General features: G+C 32.1%; 1 protein-coding gene and 1 long non-coding RNA gene across 2 annotated transcripts; both read left to right on the top strand.

The window, feature by feature from the left end:
* Positions 1-400: 400 nt before the first annotated feature.
* On the top strand, positions 401-2,269 carry LOC127707799 (uncharacterized). Its single transcript, XR_007985014.1, has 2 exons — positions 401-479; positions 2,075-2,269. It is a non-coding gene; the product is annotated as an uncharacterized LOC127707799 (long non-coding RNA).
* Positions 2,270-7,830: 5,561 nt separating this feature from the next.
* Positions 7,831-17,014, top strand: LOC127707787 (uncharacterized). The gene is made up of 6 exons (XM_052212554.1): positions 7,831-8,295; positions 12,791-12,858; positions 13,203-13,316; positions 13,664-13,767; positions 16,211-16,383; positions 16,965-17,014. The coding sequence occupies exons 1-6, from the start codon at positions 8,174-8,176 to the stop codon at positions 16,966-16,968; spliced, it is 585 nt and encodes a 194-aa protein (XP_052068514.1). The 5' UTR covers positions 7,831-8,173; the 3' UTR covers positions 16,969-17,014.
* Positions 17,015-17,237: the final 223 nt, after the last annotated feature.

Below are 17,237 nucleotides of genomic sequence, written 5' to 3'. Positions count from 1 at the left end.
TGGATGGCATTATTCGGATATAATTGCACAATTTTATTGTAGCTCAAGTTTATTTGTTGTAAATAAGAGTTCCTCTAAAACAATCTAATGATCGCACATTTTTCGTTATGAATGCAAATTTTCATCTGATTTTGATAGGAGTGGAAATTTTGCGATATTACGGACCTTTGAAGAAAATTGTACCTTTTTTTTTCTTTTTTTTTTCTATTTTTTTTGGCGGGGTGGTTGATGCCTGTAGATTTTGAGATGTTTTTGGTGAAAAGTGTGTAATAATAATTTGATAAATGTTTTGGTTTTCGTTCCGATTGACCGACTTTTCGCGATTAGGGTTCCAGCAGGGGCAATTGTGTCGTGTCGACACATATAGTTCTAAATTAATATAATAACAGTTATATTTCTTTCAATTTAGATGTAATTGTAATAGTAAACATTGTGCTGTTGACGCTCTCCATAGTAATGATTGTTCTCTTTTCAGTAAGGTATGTTTTGTATAACTGATTAAAGATTTAAATGATTTTTCGACTCTGTACACTACACTACTACACAATCTTAGTTCTCTTATTTAATTAAATGGTCCTTTGAAAAATCCGGTTTCAGATGTATTTGCTGTAATTCATTTAAAGCATTCTTCTGTAATGAAAAAGTGAAATGTGATAGATATACTTATTGGAACTGTGATGAGATGATTAAAGCTTTATATTTCTTCTTTACAACATTTATGTACGTTTCGGTAATACAATTTATAGACAGGTTGTATGTATTCCCATGGGCAACAATTGCGCCCCTTTAATAGCAGACTTGTTCCTGTATTGTTATGAATCAGAATTTAAGGCAAAACTCAGTAAAGATCCGTCTAAATTATATTTAATTGATTATGGGTTTTTTCTCATTGTTGAAGGCCGTACTGTTGCCTATAATTGCTAACATCCATTTCATTTGAACTCTGGTGGATAGTTGTCTCATTCGCAATCATACTATATCTCCTTATTTGTATATAAAGGGTAACTACATGTACATGTACGTGTACTACTAAATTACCTAAAGAATAGTTAATACTGATTAATTTACAGCACAGAGTTTAAGCATTTATAAAAGCAAATGGCATCCTTTTATGCTTATATAGTATAATAGTTTATATGATACAAATGTATAAGTAACAACTACTATTTACAACAGCTAAGGTTATGTCATGTATGCACTGTACAAGAATTTTGTTCATCGTTGATTTATTAAAAGTGACTGAATTGTGTCTTTTACATGACTTTAATGATCATAAAACTGAATGATTTGATATGAATATCTATAATTTCTAAAAAATGAATATTGCGCTGCAAAAGTTTTGTATTTCTTTCTTTTCTTTCTTTTTTTTTTTTGATGGGGGGTGTGGATTTATTTCATTTTTTTTTGGGGGGGGGGTGTAATTTTATTTGTTGTGTTGCTATATCTCTTTGATCTTCATCCAAAAATCATCTTTTATTCATATGTATTTATTGACTGTGTAATTGAGAGGGTATGTAATTCACATTGAACTTTATTCACAGCAGATACAGTTACAGTATTTTTTTAAATATGTATACATGTAGACAAATTATATACATACTAAAGGTCAAGTTACAGTAAATAGGCTGTGTCACAGATTTTGGTAAAATTTTGCATACAACTTTGGCTCGTTGAACTATAAGAAAAACCTCCTTAAATTTGTCCTAAAATCATCAAATCTCTAATTTCGAATACAAAGCTTTTTCTTAAAAAAAACTATATTTGTTGATACATAAATTTCCGTTTTAAAGATATAAAATAATCATATCATTTAAATGGAATTTGATTAAGACAAATTTAAGATGTTTTTTGCCGATTTTATGTGCTTTCTATACACATGTTCGCTTTTTTTGAAAGAATTCAATCAGTAATATTTCAGATGTGATTTCAAAAGAAATAATGCATTTTTTTTATCGATTTCTGGTAATAGTTCAACGAACCAGAGTTATATGCAAAGTTTTACCAAAATCTGTGACATAGCCCAATTACTGTAACTTGACCTTAAGATTATTTCGATATTCGTGTTTTGTTTTAGGGTATGCTGCAAGAAGACTATCGACCCTAAATAGTTTGAAGCTGATAGCAGTAACATAAAACTTTATTTATGTATACACATCATTTTAGATGATTACTATCCTCGTTGAAAAATCTTTTCTATCGTTTTTTTTACAACGATCGTTAATTATCATATTATTCTATGTTTTCTTTATAAAATAAATTTTACATCGTATTTTTTCAATATTGTTGAAATGTTAAAAGATACAGATGAGTCATTATTTTAGAGCAGACAATGTGCATATTTTATAGCCCCACCCCCCCCCCCCCCCCCCAAAGCTTCTAAGGGAGAAATACAGCTGTCCGTCCGTCTGTGCGTCTGTTTCTATCATATTTTGTTTTCATTAACATCAAGTCATTATAGCTCATATAATGATTTTTTAAGATATGAGGACAGACTTCAAAACTGGAGGGACGTGTGAGCTTTTGTTGTGTGCTGAATGCCTAATATTAGAGTCAGTGCGACTATGCGATGAAGACAATCAATAAAAGCACTGTTCCTTTGCTTTGTTCTGATGTTGTTAAGTGCGTGTTTTGATTTTCTGTCATGAAGCAACAAATCATTTGACTATCCCTATTTCATTATGTGTTTGAGCGTACAAAGTCACCAATATCTTTCTTTTAATATCATATAGTTCCAGCAAGAAAAAGAATGTCGACAAACAAAATTGAAAGTAATTGCAACAAGGGCGTGTGTTAGTCTGATTATTTTGTGGGTCAGTTTGACATTTATTATCTGATTGTCTCTCATGATGCTGCTGGAAACAAAAACATTTTTAAAAAAATGATGACAATTTTCACTCACAGCAATAATTTCAAGTTCTACTGTAATGTAGATTTAAAAAGAGAGTATGCCAATAGAGTTGGTATTTATAGAAATTACGTTGAACTTTTTCAATAACAATATAGTGCAAAAATTGCTTTTCTTAAACCAAACCAAACCAAAGACCAGAACCTGACATCTATCCATATTAGATACGACCGGGTTTCTATTTGTACCTTTTGGGTTTTCTTATCTGAATTGCACACTTTTTCTTATCTTTTACTCTCAAAACTTTGGTAACGAGTGTACCTGGTAGAGGTAATACCAGTAACACATGGTGAGCACTTGGATATCATATTTATTCTACTCCAATTGATAATTTGTTCTGAGCATGCATGAAGTATTTGTCGTCAGACGTTAAGCAATCAACAATCAATCAACACATTAACAATAGGTATATAAAACCGAGAAGACTTCGCAACCAACAAACGTAGCGATAAAACTACCACAAAACTCGTAACGTTTTCTCTAAACTCGAATTCATGGCTGCAATATTAATCATGGACTTCGTTGCAGACGGTTTAGATACCTACAACAGTGTAACCGACAATATGATTTGACAAAACAAACTGACATATTGTTTGACATTTAAGTATTATAGCATCATGTATTTCATATTCTGATATATTTTGAAGGCATAAGTGAATTTATATCATAATGCTACTGATGTTTCATCAACGCGATATCTAGTTTCGTTATTGTCCAACTTTAATGTAATGGTAATAAAATTGCCATGCGGACTATTGTTATGAAATATTCTGACCTAAATGTTTGTACTTCTTTAAAAATTTGAATATTCATAAGCTTGTCTGTCCACTTCCAACAAGCTACGGTTATCTATGTCTCTTTTCTAAAATGAAATTAATGTAAGTACATGTTTAAACAACTGAAAATTCCTGCCCCACATAATTTTTAAATATGTTTTTCAAAATATATGATAGCTAAGATCTCCAAATATATGAAAATAGGGGAAATTTTTATCTTGCAATTAGGGTTCAGCTCTTCCGACGAACGGAACAGACTACTACAAAGCATTCAAACAACGACAAATAGTTTCAACAACAATACCTAACTTATATCATAAGTTTTCATAACCGGTTTGAAAGTACTTGAAGTTTGTTTCTTATTCTAGAAATAGGAGTATTATGTACTCTTTTATTTATTTCTGAATTATTTTCAAAATATGATATTCGAATATCCACAACATTCATACATTTATTTAAATAAGAATCAATAGATTTCTTTATCATATTTTCCCCGTATACACCAATCTTTACAATATGACGAAAGAGCGTCTTTTGTGACATGACGACACAATTTCCAATCTATTTTAGAGAGAGGACGATATTCCAAAAGGTTTTTAACCTGTCGGTCTTCTTAAACTATTGATGTAAATTCAATTCATTGTCATTGTACGGCGAAAAACGGAATACAAAACATTACACAAAAGCTACGGGAATTTCATTTTAATCTGGGTGTGAACTCAGTTGTTCCTGTAAATTAAGATAAGAAATTATCGGATTTCATGTGACCCAATTTCCTCAGTTTCGCCCCCCCCCCCCCCCCCCCCCCCCCTCCCCTCATAAAAGAAAAAAAATATCATTCCTATTTCGATTTATTTTCTCGAATGTCGAATCAATATAACTAAGCTCCAGAAAAAGAGAAAAAGAGAAGAGTTTGGGAAGATGAGACATGTTCAATGTAGTTTACAACAGTTACTGATGAATAATCATTGAGTACCGCTGAAGTCGACGATGGAGACAGTCTTGACTTTGCTTTAAGATGTCAACTATTAATTTCATCATTGAATACTTCAAGCAAGTGCCACGATGAGAAACAGCAATACATATCTTTATCTATGCCTATCCATTCCCATTATTCAGGAGCCTCGGTGGCAGGGTGGTCTCAGTAGTTCATCTACAGTACCATTAGCCCTGTCAACACTAAGGTTATGAGTTCGAAACCCGCATTTGACAGGTGCGTTCGATTCAGAGATTGCCAGTTTTCCTGCCGAAGGTCGGTGGTTCTCTCCAGGCACTTCAGCTTTCTCCATCAATAAAAACTGATATACCAGAGAGTGCTGAAACTCCAACAACCAGTCAATCGATCAATCCTATCATTTCACGATTTTTGTTTTGTGGTACATCAACTATTCTCAAATCCAAAATGTGATTAGTTCTTTATATCAAATAACATAATTATCATAAATGTTTTTGTGGTTACACTTCGGCGGAACATTTTTCACCCATACTTAGGATAATCACAAATTATGAAATAGATAAGTGATTGGACCATGAGGATTCACAGGAAACTTTGCTTTATATCAAATCACCTACGGATCACCCGAACATGCTAAGATGGTGGCATTATGCAAGTGCGTCACAAAACGGAAAGAAAGACGGGAACAAATGTATTAATAACAAAACACTTTAGTACAGAAATTCCACTTGTGAAATCACTTTGATGTTATTTAAAAATATGCTTAAAATTGTTACCTAAAAGAACAGACAAACCCCGTCACATAATCATGTGCCTGTCCCGAGACTACAATCTTCTTAGAGGTTGTCTTATGTCATATCTGAATGTATTTTGTTATATTGAAGTTTGGTGTTAATGACAGACCCGGTAATGTTTATGTATACTTAATAATAAATTTTATAGACTCTGCCCTATTTAGAGCTTGCCATATAGTATAGATAACTGACTACTGTTGAAGACTGTGTATTGCTCTCTACATGTCTTAAGGTTATATTTATCGTTGGGTTACTGTCTTATTGGCGTATACCCCACCTCTCATTAATTCATATACCTGACCTAAAACTACCGTATTACACTCAAAATTATTTTTAAAATAGACATGACGGAGAAATTTGACAATGAAATGTACAGACGACACATAGAGGACTCTTTTAAAAAAAGGGTTATATATTTATATATATCATATTGTTGAATAAAATCATATCTTACTATCGGCCAAGATAGTATTTTTTATCTGAAAAATAATTAAGCTAATGGCTTTCGAAATGATGTTTTAATATATTCAACATAGACATGATAACGACGAGGCTGAAAAATGAAGAAATGTTATTTTTAGAAAAAGTAACAAAGAAAACAACAGTGTAGACTATGATACTCAAATATGAAAATTATAAGACATTTTTAGTAAAACTTAGTTTAAGGTGGTACCTAACACTACCAGGAGATAACTCTGTAAAATCAGCTAAACGTTTTAATCACATTTTATTGTTAAGGAAATATTAAGCTTCTCAATGATCAAAATTAGTGTTTATCAAACTGCTATATATCCAATGAAAATTTTCCGAGAAAGTGTTTTTTTCAATTTTTTTTCAATTTTTATATTTTTGTCAAAGGGTCAAAGTAAATATTTTGTCAAAATTTTATGAAAATTAATGAGCCAAATTAATTTTAGTCAAGGTGTTTGGTCCACCTTAATAAGATTTAGACGTCAAAAGTATTGCGGAAACGTTCCGTACATTACGGTACCTTTACGGACGTTTTGTGAATACGGCGTAAACGTTGCCAAGTAGATGCGGAGTTAACTGTCCGCAACTGAAAATTTTACGGAACCTTCATAAATAAGGTCCCAGAACTCTTCTTGTGTATTAATGCAACCAGAAACGAACTGGATGCCCCATGAAGAGTCCAGACAACTTTTCAGTGAACAGACTCTTGAATTTGTTATCTACGGTAATATAATTGGACATAAAGATAAGATAGACATATAGATCAATATTTGACGTGCTTACATATCTATATGATCATTGTACAAATTAATAATTATTGACGGATTGTGAAAAATGAATCGCCTTATAATTTTGACTCTTGGTAGCATTCTAGTTATTAGTGAAGCATTAACAACCTTAGATTATGGGAGCTTAAAAAGTATGTATTAGTATGTTTTAGACATTTGTCGAATAACAAGAAATTTCTGCGTAGAAAATATTATTTTCTGATTTGTATTTTTCTCAACATGCTATTATTTGTTTGTTTGTATTTATATATATATAAATAATTAACGTGTGAAATGCTCAATATTTAATATCTATCAAAATCTTTAAATAATGACATCAAACCTGCCTTTTCATTCTCACTGTTTTCAGTTTGACGCATACGAGAGAGTAAACGGCTATGGCAACCAGTCCTCATGGCACACAGAAAGGACATATTTGCATGTAGATGATCCAAAATTAGCGCATAAGTTTACTCACAGAAAACGTACAATTTATCAAGGAAGCAAATCTAACATTGCAAGTCTCAAAATACACAATTTCTGATATCTCGATTGTTAAGATAGTTTTGATTTCACATTTTTAAATGATTTGATAATTAAAAAACATAGTGCCTTTATCTGCTGATTGCCAAAGTGGTGACTTGGATATGTAAAAAGGGTCATTCCTGGACTTTTCCTTTCCAACAATAACCCTTGGTACACTGGGGCGTCCGTTTGGCTGCTTGGTATATATAAATACGCATCCACATCCGGTGACAATGCGGACGTTACGATCTGTTGCCTCATGCAGGTTGTACAACAAGCTGTTAAAGACCCCTTTCAACCAATCTCTAAGGGTTCGTATGTTGCCTGTTGAAAGACAACATTTTCCAATGGCAGTCTAAATTGCCCGCCCTTCATCCTTGTTTGTTTACATTGCAAAACATAATCTCGTTTTAAACATAGACGAAAATTTGCCACTGATTGTTAAGCAAACAATACACAATCAAGCAATCTATGGTATAACAAATAATTCATGTCCTCCACAAAACAATAAACAAACACTAGCTAATACTCGCTATGTATACAATTTTGAGATCGCTCCGTCTGTCAACTGGTATGATTACAACTAGTGCATAGAATGCTTTGATGACAATACATATTACTATTATTTTGATACCCCCGCTTTAAAAAAGTGGGGGTATAGTATTTTACCTCTGTCTGTCCGTCCGTCCATCCGTCAGTCTATCTGTCAGTCCATCCGTCAGTCCGTCCGTCCGTCCCATGAATATTTTTCGTCGCATCTTTCTCAGGAACTACATTACAAGGATTTCTGAAATTTGGTTTCTGGGTTTATATGAGTCAGCTTTACCGTATGATGCGTTTTCAGATTCATCACTCAACAACTTCCTGTTTACCTTATATTTTTAGCGGGGCGGAGGTATCATTAGTGCGCAGTAGCTCACAGATTCACTTGTTTTATCTTTTTAGAGCTGGATATTGAAGTTAGACGACAGATTCTGCCAATGATTGTTACCAAAATAAACCAGACATTAGCCCATGAAAAGGCATTAGCAAAGGACTGTGAGAATAAAATAAACTCTGCCGTACAAAGCTGTAAATCCTGCCAAAGTAATATATGCCAACCGTAAGGGTTCATTTACTAAATGCAATTGTATTATCATGTACTATAAACCAACTTATACAAGCAATTTATTTTTTGCGACTTTTGCGAGTAGAGAAATTACGAGTACGAGTACGAATATGAATAGTCACGAGTATGTCAAACTTAGATTCTCTCTTACAATAACAAACTTGGAAAATGACGAATATGAATCGCCGCCTTATCGGCTGACAAAGGCTAAACGCGAAAATAAGTTGGTTTACCGTATTTAAGATATTATTTTATAAATTGGACAAGTACTGTTTTATTTGAATATATATGTAAATATTCAAAATCACATGTTTTGATTATTTAAGGATTTTTTTCTTTCTCCCTTATTTCGATTTCCATTAGATTTTAGCTTAATTTCACTCCTACGATTGTCTGATTTGAATCTGGAAGTATGGGTTACGACTGACATCGGTCACGGCTGTCATTCGGTATATCGAGAAAAATGATCGTGAAAGAATAAGTTAACGGTGGTCAAGTATTGAGATTGGATCGTGAAAGACCTGGTATAGGATCGTGAAGGAAATCTTATCGAGAGGACACATACAAGGTCAATAAAAAATCTAAATTTAATGAGTTTTCATGCAAAATTTCGAAAAAATAATACTGTCTGTCAAAATGGTTCAACATTATGATCGGTATCCGAGAAAAATCAAGTTTCAAAAGTGCACCGTTTTTACAAAACTACAAATTTTAAAGGTAAATTGCTCATCGACATTTCAGCGACAAAAAAATGTAAACAAACATGATTTGTTTTCATATTTTGAATGCATAAACTATTTTCTCTCAAAAATATCGTTCCATTTTACTGTTTTAAATGGTTCTTAAAGGTATTTTGTGTTAGTTTAATCAGAAACTTTGAAAAAATTGGAATATTTGTAAAATTTTAATATTTCGGATCGTGAAAGATCGGGTAACGTTTTTTGATGATCGTGAAAAGGATCGTGAAAGATATGTTCCCGCTCATTCGTTATTGCAAAATTTCACGAAAACAATCAAATCATTCTTTAAAGGGTGACATGGTAATTTATATTTGTACTTGATATAGCAAAAGATTGGATTTGCATGACTTATTCCGCTTCACTTCTGTTTGTGAATAGGGTTATGATGGTTCAATGCCATTGGGTCTGATTATATGATAATATAATAATATAAGTCCGTATACCCGTCCTGCATAAGTTTTATGTCGTATGAAAAGTTCAGATTGTCTCATTTGATTTCCATTAATTCTTATGCACAGTCATATCTATAAAACGAAGATCCTTGTTGATGCAGTTTGTAAAAATTGGGAAAAAACTTTGTTTAAAAAAACAGTAGGAAAACAACGGTCATACTATATAGTATTCCTGACTTGGAACAGGCATGTTCTAAAGAAAATGGTTGATTACTTTAAAGCAGGTTTTCTAGCTAGCTAAAACGCCCACTTGAATGGCAATTTTTTTTATGTTTCGTAATATTGCCAAATTGGGTGTCTGAGCAACCCAAACAGACATAATTCGTTAACGTTGCCATTACTGGGATCAAGCAGCCAAAACTGTGTAAATATACATCACAGACATACAACACAACGGAATAAAACGTTCAAACACACTTACAATAAAATCAAACAAAGACACCAACAAAAAAATTGTTTGTAGTTGATAATGCAGTCAGTGTAGTCAAGCATAATGACATACACTTTCCTAATAACATACAAAATAAGTAAAATGTAAATTCAAGGGTACTATACAGAATGAAAACAACACTATAAAAACCTCATGTGCCCGAATCGCATCTCTTGACTCAGTCGCATAAGGAACGCCAAAAGCCAAAAACCCGAAACCCCGCATATACCGAACCACTTCAAGAGTCATACGACCAAATGGAACATACTAGTACGTACTAGCACAAAGACAAATTAAGTTAAAACTGTAAAGTAGATAAAGTTCTACACAGATTCAGCAGAACCTAGAATCTATAACTCAAGACCGTCTTGTATTACTTGTGAAGTAGACACTGAATATTTATGTATTAGGTCTTGATACTTTCCAATAAACTTTTCATATTCTTTCACAAAACCCTGGCTCATTATTTTTTAGCTCAGACACTGATGACGTTTTACAAATTCTGAAAAGCAGCTGCAAGCTCTTGAATATCGTATGCATTGAGAAATGTATATTATATAGGCGGATGAAGTTGGTAAACTGATGCCAAAGTGAGGAAAATTTATAATTCCAAATTTGAAATCAACTTGTTTGTCATAGATTCAGGTATTGAGATGACCGCTGTAGTCAAATTCGGGGTATATATGTCTAAATATGAGGCTGGGGAAGCTGTACATGTGGTGTCTGTAATCCCTAGTTCAGCAGGACTATTACTGGGACCCAATCAGAATAGCTTGTATTGTTAATGGAAACTACATCTTCAATATACCTGTATGTAAAATCAAATGATATAGCTTCTTTGATCTAACCCTTACCAAACCAAAAATATTTCCAGAGGAAGACCACCAGACCCCCTCTCGCTTCACACGTTCGTGGATTCATATAGCATTATAAATACAAAGATAATTACTTTTCGACAATTTGCGCTCTTGGAGGTCTTATTATCTTTGATTCCTAGATAGCACTGCCTCTTAAATGACAACAGGTCTAAATATGGGCCTATATGTATACATAGAAATAAGAAGATGTGGTATGAGTGCCAATGAGACAACTATCCATCCCAGTCACAATGTGTAAAAAGTAAACAATTATAGGTCAAAGTACGGCCTTCAACACGGAGCCTTGGCTAACACAGAACAGCAAGCTATAAAGGGCCCCAAATTACTAGTGTAAAACAATTCAAACAGGAAAATCAACGATATAATCTATATAAAAAACGAGAAACGAGAAACACTTAAGAACCACATCAACAAACGACAACCACTGAAACAGGTTCCTGACTTAGGACAGGTGTAAAAACATGCAGATGGTTTAAATGTTTTAAAAGGCGCCAACCTTCACCCTAACCTGAAATAGTAGTGTAACATTACAACATAAAAAGACACACTATAAAATATCAATTGAAATGGCTTAACTCAATCAAAAATATATATTCACAAAAACAAGTAAACATACACTGAACGAATAAATTTGATATATGACACAATGTCAAAAATACAACTACAACCTTGGACAAAATGGCGTTAAAAAAAAAAATGTACACAGGTGTATTTAAATATAATAATTGTGTTGTTAGGAGTACGGAGATATTTTTTACAAATAAATAAATTTGTTGCTCATAGTACGAGAACAGCAGTGAAAATTTATCGTCATACGAAATACTTATCAAAGGTGGTACATATTAAAAATAGTGAGACGAGATATAACACAAATTAAGCAAACATTGAATAACAAAAATGCATTAGAAATTGTGTAATAGGTCAACTTAACCCGAAAGTACATGTATATAATTATATTTCACAAAAAACACCCATTATTTACGTTCTTAGTAAGTGATTACACGCTTCAACCAATTACAAGTATATCAATTTGTAAAAAAAAATTTGTTTTCTGATCATTAAGTATGATCACACCTTGTCTTTCACGATCAATATAATGCGTTGCCTGATCTTTCACGATCAATTTTGATTAAAAATCAACAAAATTATACTTTTTTTCAAAAATAATATGATTTTTTTCAAGTAATAACATACTTTTATTTACTAAACCATCTGTCACACAAAAGATTAAGTTTCAAATATATCAAGATATATTGGAATGTGACCATTATAGATACAAAACGTGATTTTTCTTAATGATTCTCGTTGGATCGTGTGTCGCCTTTTGCGTTTTCTTGGAAAGTACTGCATTTTTTCTTTAAAATAGTGGACAGTATTATTAAGGAAGTTGAATTATTTTTACGGACATAATTTTATTTTCTGATTTGTTTCACCTTTTGAAAATACCGCAGATTTTTTACAGATTTTGAAGTAGAATTACACTAAATTGCATTTACGATCCGATGCCAGATCTTTCACGATCCAATCGCAATGCTTGATCACCGTTAGTTATTCCTCCACGATTATTTTTCTCGATATACCGAGTGTCGGTAGACTGATTCGATATTTGAACTAAAAAAGCGTTAAGATGACAAAGAATCAAATCAATTGTTTTTGCCAGGACTGTCTTTCAACTTCATTGACTTCAGGTAGTAAAACAATATTGGTTCTAATATTGTTTGCTTGCTGTGTTGTACATTTTAAAGCTAATGATTATTTATTATTTGCACAATTTACATATTTATCTAGTTATTGAAATCAAAAGCTTTAGTGAAAATTCACAAAAAAATACACGTTCGTGTCGAACTTTGTTACAAAATAGTAAAATGATGTACATGATGTGTGCAAAATTAGAACAAAGATAGCTGTCAAAAATGAAAAAAAAAATATTCTGCCAACTTTTTGATGATAGTTCTATATGTTAAAAGTATAAACTTTCTTTATCTATAGGACAGTCGTTGACGAAATAAAGCATGTTGCTGAAAACGTAGGACACTCGGTAGGCAGTGCTATAAAACGTAAGTCAGATATTTAAAACATGTATACATTTAAATTGTATTATTGACAATGTTACTTGTACATCTCTTTATAAGTACACCATTTAATTGAATTGTATACTTAGCAGTAGTTACTCTATAGATTTGTTTTTATTTGGGGTTCTGAATTTTAGGTTTTTTTTGTGTAGATTTTTTTTTTTTACTGTTTAACTAAGATACATGTCTTCTTTTGACTTATAATTTATTATTCTCTCCTTGCTATGTTCTCCCCTCTTTTATATCTCAATTAAAATATTTGTTCAACGTTATAAAACTTTTCTGTCGAAGCATTCCAGGAATGTACTAACTTTTTCATTTAATTTCAGATATCTTTGGAAAGCGTTCAGTTTTAAATCTGAAGAAAAGGTGTTCACAATCATGTCCCATTTGTGACACGATCGACATTCATAAACATTCAAAGGAACAAACACTAGTCGCAGGTAAATTTATTTGAACTGAAGAATAAAACTACACGACACCGAAACTAATTTAGTGCACCAATTTCGCATTTCGTCTTTTTTGTTTTCAGTGGTACTGCAAACCTAACAAAAGTCCGAATGAATCTCACACATAAGGGCTTCTCTGTTTTACAATTCAAAGTGCTCTCAGACTGTTGTTAATCTTAATTTCATATAACTGATTTATCATATAACACTTTGAATTTATGCACATTATTAAACCTTGTCCCTGTTTTTTTCAAGTATCTGAAAATAACTGAAATGTTTAACATCACAAAATATACACTTTTCACCCCTTTAGTAATTTGTATATGCTTTTATTTCACTAGTTTGTGGGGCATTCACAATTTCAGCACAGAAGAATGATATCAACACAATCAACAGACTTCGAGAAAGATACGATGCAATTCTTCACAACCATCTTGTTACTCGAGTGAGTAATAATTAGCATTGTGACTTGTATGGAGAGTTGTCTCATTGGCACTCATACCACATCTTCTTATATCTATCAATCAATATTTGTGTTTGATTTTATTTACACTGTATTTATCATTCTTTAAAAGGAGTAGGTCCGGTAAGGGCCGATTTTGGCCTCAAATTTCAGGTTCATCCGATGAAAGATTTTGAACACTTTTTAAACACTTAACTGTCTACTTCAGTCGATTCAATTATGTAATGTGAAAGATTTGAACTGGCTTAGTCATTTCAGACGCTCAAAGTCAAGCTGAAATATGAAAAATCTATCAAATATGCCAAAATATGTCACTTTTCAGATGTTTTTTGTCAAAAATGAAAGTGGCCGCATCCGTGTTTACTCTCAACCTTAATATATGTTATGTATTATCATAAAATACAACTTATATTTAAATATTAAGAATGAACACAAATGCGGCCACTTCCATTTAAGACGAAAACCGTCTAAAATGTACCTCAAAATGAATGCTTAAATTATGAACATTTCAGTAATTTAGCGTGGCTTAAGGGTGCTAGTACCCAATATATGTGCATTGTATTGTCAAAAACAGCCAATATTTATGCAGCAGAAGTATTCTACTTTCCAAAAAATAACTTAAAGTTTACATTTCAACAATTTTGTAAAACTGCTATATTTTGGGGCCTAAAAGGGGTCTTACTGAACCTACTCCTTTGACTGATAATGTTCTTGTTATTCTTATTTGTTATATTAACATAGCCCTAAAGAAAAAAGTGCTTGATAACAGAATTACATGTATGTATTAACTCATTAGAAACGCAGCGTATACCCTAACGACACTTATTAAAAAGAAAATGCTCGACAATCGTAAATTCGTTTTTACATTTTTTAGAATTTCATCGGAAGATGTAGAGATGAAAACTGTATCTTCATTTTCTCCATTCACAAAATTACATTTTATCGCTTGGTTTGACAAATTCTCAATGAAACCTCTTTCCTTATCATTGAAAAATATTCAAGCAATCGGCTATCAAAACTTACCTACGTTAGTGGCGGTGTGAATTAGATGTTGCTGTTGTTCATGTTACGACGTATACCAAATTTTTCATTTATTTTATACGTACAGTTGTATTTTTATATTAAATTTAAAAGACCCAAAAGAAAAGAAAAGGCTAAAGATAACTGTAACTAACGCGGATCTGCTGTTCAATTAGATCAGATAACATGCTTCAAATGGCTAGATACTAATACAAAACATTTAACAAACCAAACAACATTTAAAGATGTATGCTTCAAATGGCTAGATACTAATACAAAACATTTAACAAACCAAACAACATTTAAAGATGTATTCTTCTGACGTTTAATTCGCATTCGAAACGTTTAACGTCCAAACGTAAATTCTAATTCGAATTTATGCCTCGTTCACACGTACATTTAGTTCGAATTGAATTCGAATCGAATGCGAATCGAATTCGCTAATCGCGTTCACACACTCTTCTTTTTTAATTCGAATTGATTCGAATTGGCTAAATCGCATTATCCAATTCGCTTTAGAAATGCGTTTTTGTTAATACGAATTAAAAGTTAACGTCGTTAGGACAGTAAAGCGAATTTGACGCGCATTGCAATTCGAATTAGAATTTACGTTTGGACGTTAAACGTTTCGAATGCGAATTAAACTAATTCGAATTAGTTAATGCGAATCGAATTCGAATTACGTGTGAACGCAGCATACATGTACGTGTGAACGAGGCATAATCTTACCAGATACATGTACATCCCATATCAATTTTTTCTTTTCAAATTTCTTAGATATGTATTTTTTTCAGTCATTTATAACAAAGAGATTGAAATAATATGCTTTTTGTTCTAAAAAAAGAGAAAAATCCCAAATTTACAAAATCGACAACATGGTAAATTTGACACAGAAAAGCAACAAAATTTTATAAAACTTTCTTATATTAACACCTACCTATAGTTTTTTTTAAGTTAAATTTATTCAGATTGGTCCACTTCATCTTTAGTGAAAGTATGAACAAAAGTTTAATTGTGAAACTGTGATTTTTTTCATGATAATAGCCCAAAAATGGGTAAAAATTCATGAAAAATGAGAAAATCATCAAAAATGGGTACTTTCAAATGGCTGTAGCAAAAAAAGAAGTGCACCACCATATGATTTTCTTCACCAATTATTTTTTTTACAGTTATATAAACCTAAAAATCAGATTAAGAAAAAAAGTTTAATTCTAGAAATTTTTGGCTCCTCAGAGGTGTACATCCTTAAATACACCAGACAAAATCACTTTTAATATAAATACGGAAGAAAATGATAATTTAACCATTTCATTCATAATACTTTTTGAATGTTTAACTTACAACTTATATATCAAGTGCCCTCGTAAAGATATCGTAATTATTGTATTTTAAATATTTATTTTAGGTTGACTACGATACAACATCTATAAGAACTAATGGTGGTGTGTCGTTTACGTTAAATTTTGTTACCTACATAATACAAGGACATAACCACCGCTTCCAGTCTAGTACAGAACTAAAGATTACAGATATACCAACAACAGCAAAAAGCCTGGCTCATCAAATATTCCCTAAAATGTAAGAATGGAAGAAGGTGGTTCGATTTTGACGAAAAGTAAACTCAATCGACACACTTTAACGGACAAAAAAGTTTTGGGTATCAGTTAATGAAACAAAACCACCATACGCACACATGAAAAAGCAAAAAGCAAATGAATAGTACATGTATTAATGTTCTTAATCTCAAAATCCCAGTGCGGTCTTCCACATGGACAAAAACTCTAACCTAACTGAAGCTTTCAGACGGCTACTGGCTACAACCATGAATTAAATAACACAGCTGTTGGGCAATATCAACAATTATGAACTATATCTGCCGATGAAATCTAACAATTACTTCATAAATTGTCCAACTTTCTCCCTGTAGAATACAGAAACAATGCAAACACTAAGACCAAAAAATATCTACAGTGCATATTTCTTGTATTAAAAAAGTATTTGTCGGTGAAAAATTACAAGTTGACTCAAATGTGGTAATCCACTGCACTGCAGCATTGCAGCATTGAACGATGAAAATTGATGAAAATTAATTTATTTCATGTATTCTGATATTGAACCTGAAAATGTATTCTACAAGTATGCGTACTCTTCTTTTTCAGCTAAAGAGAAATATGGACAGTAAACAGCAAAAATAAACAGATATAGAAAAAAAAATTAGTAATAACCTTTTTGATTCAATTTACAACCAACAAAGTCAAGGGAGAATTCGAGTGAAACCAATTGGCCTTTCTCTGAAAATGCATATGACTAATTTAAAGGCCTTCTACCAATAATCTAAACACAAAAGAGAGAGAGAGACAGAGAGAGAGAGATGATAAACATTAATAAGATAAATAACAATCTATACAACACGAGAAATCCACAAAACACAA

The sequence above is a fragment of the Mytilus californianus genome, unplaced genomic scaffold (assembly GCF_021869535.1).
Source record: "Mytilus californianus isolate M0D057914Y unplaced genomic scaffold, xbMytCali1.0.p SCAF_7, whole genome shotgun sequence".
NCBI classification, from domain to species: domain Eukaryota; kingdom Metazoa; phylum Mollusca; class Bivalvia; order Mytilida; family Mytilidae; genus Mytilus; species Mytilus californianus.
This window is presented reverse-complemented; position numbering and strand designations above follow the sequence as displayed.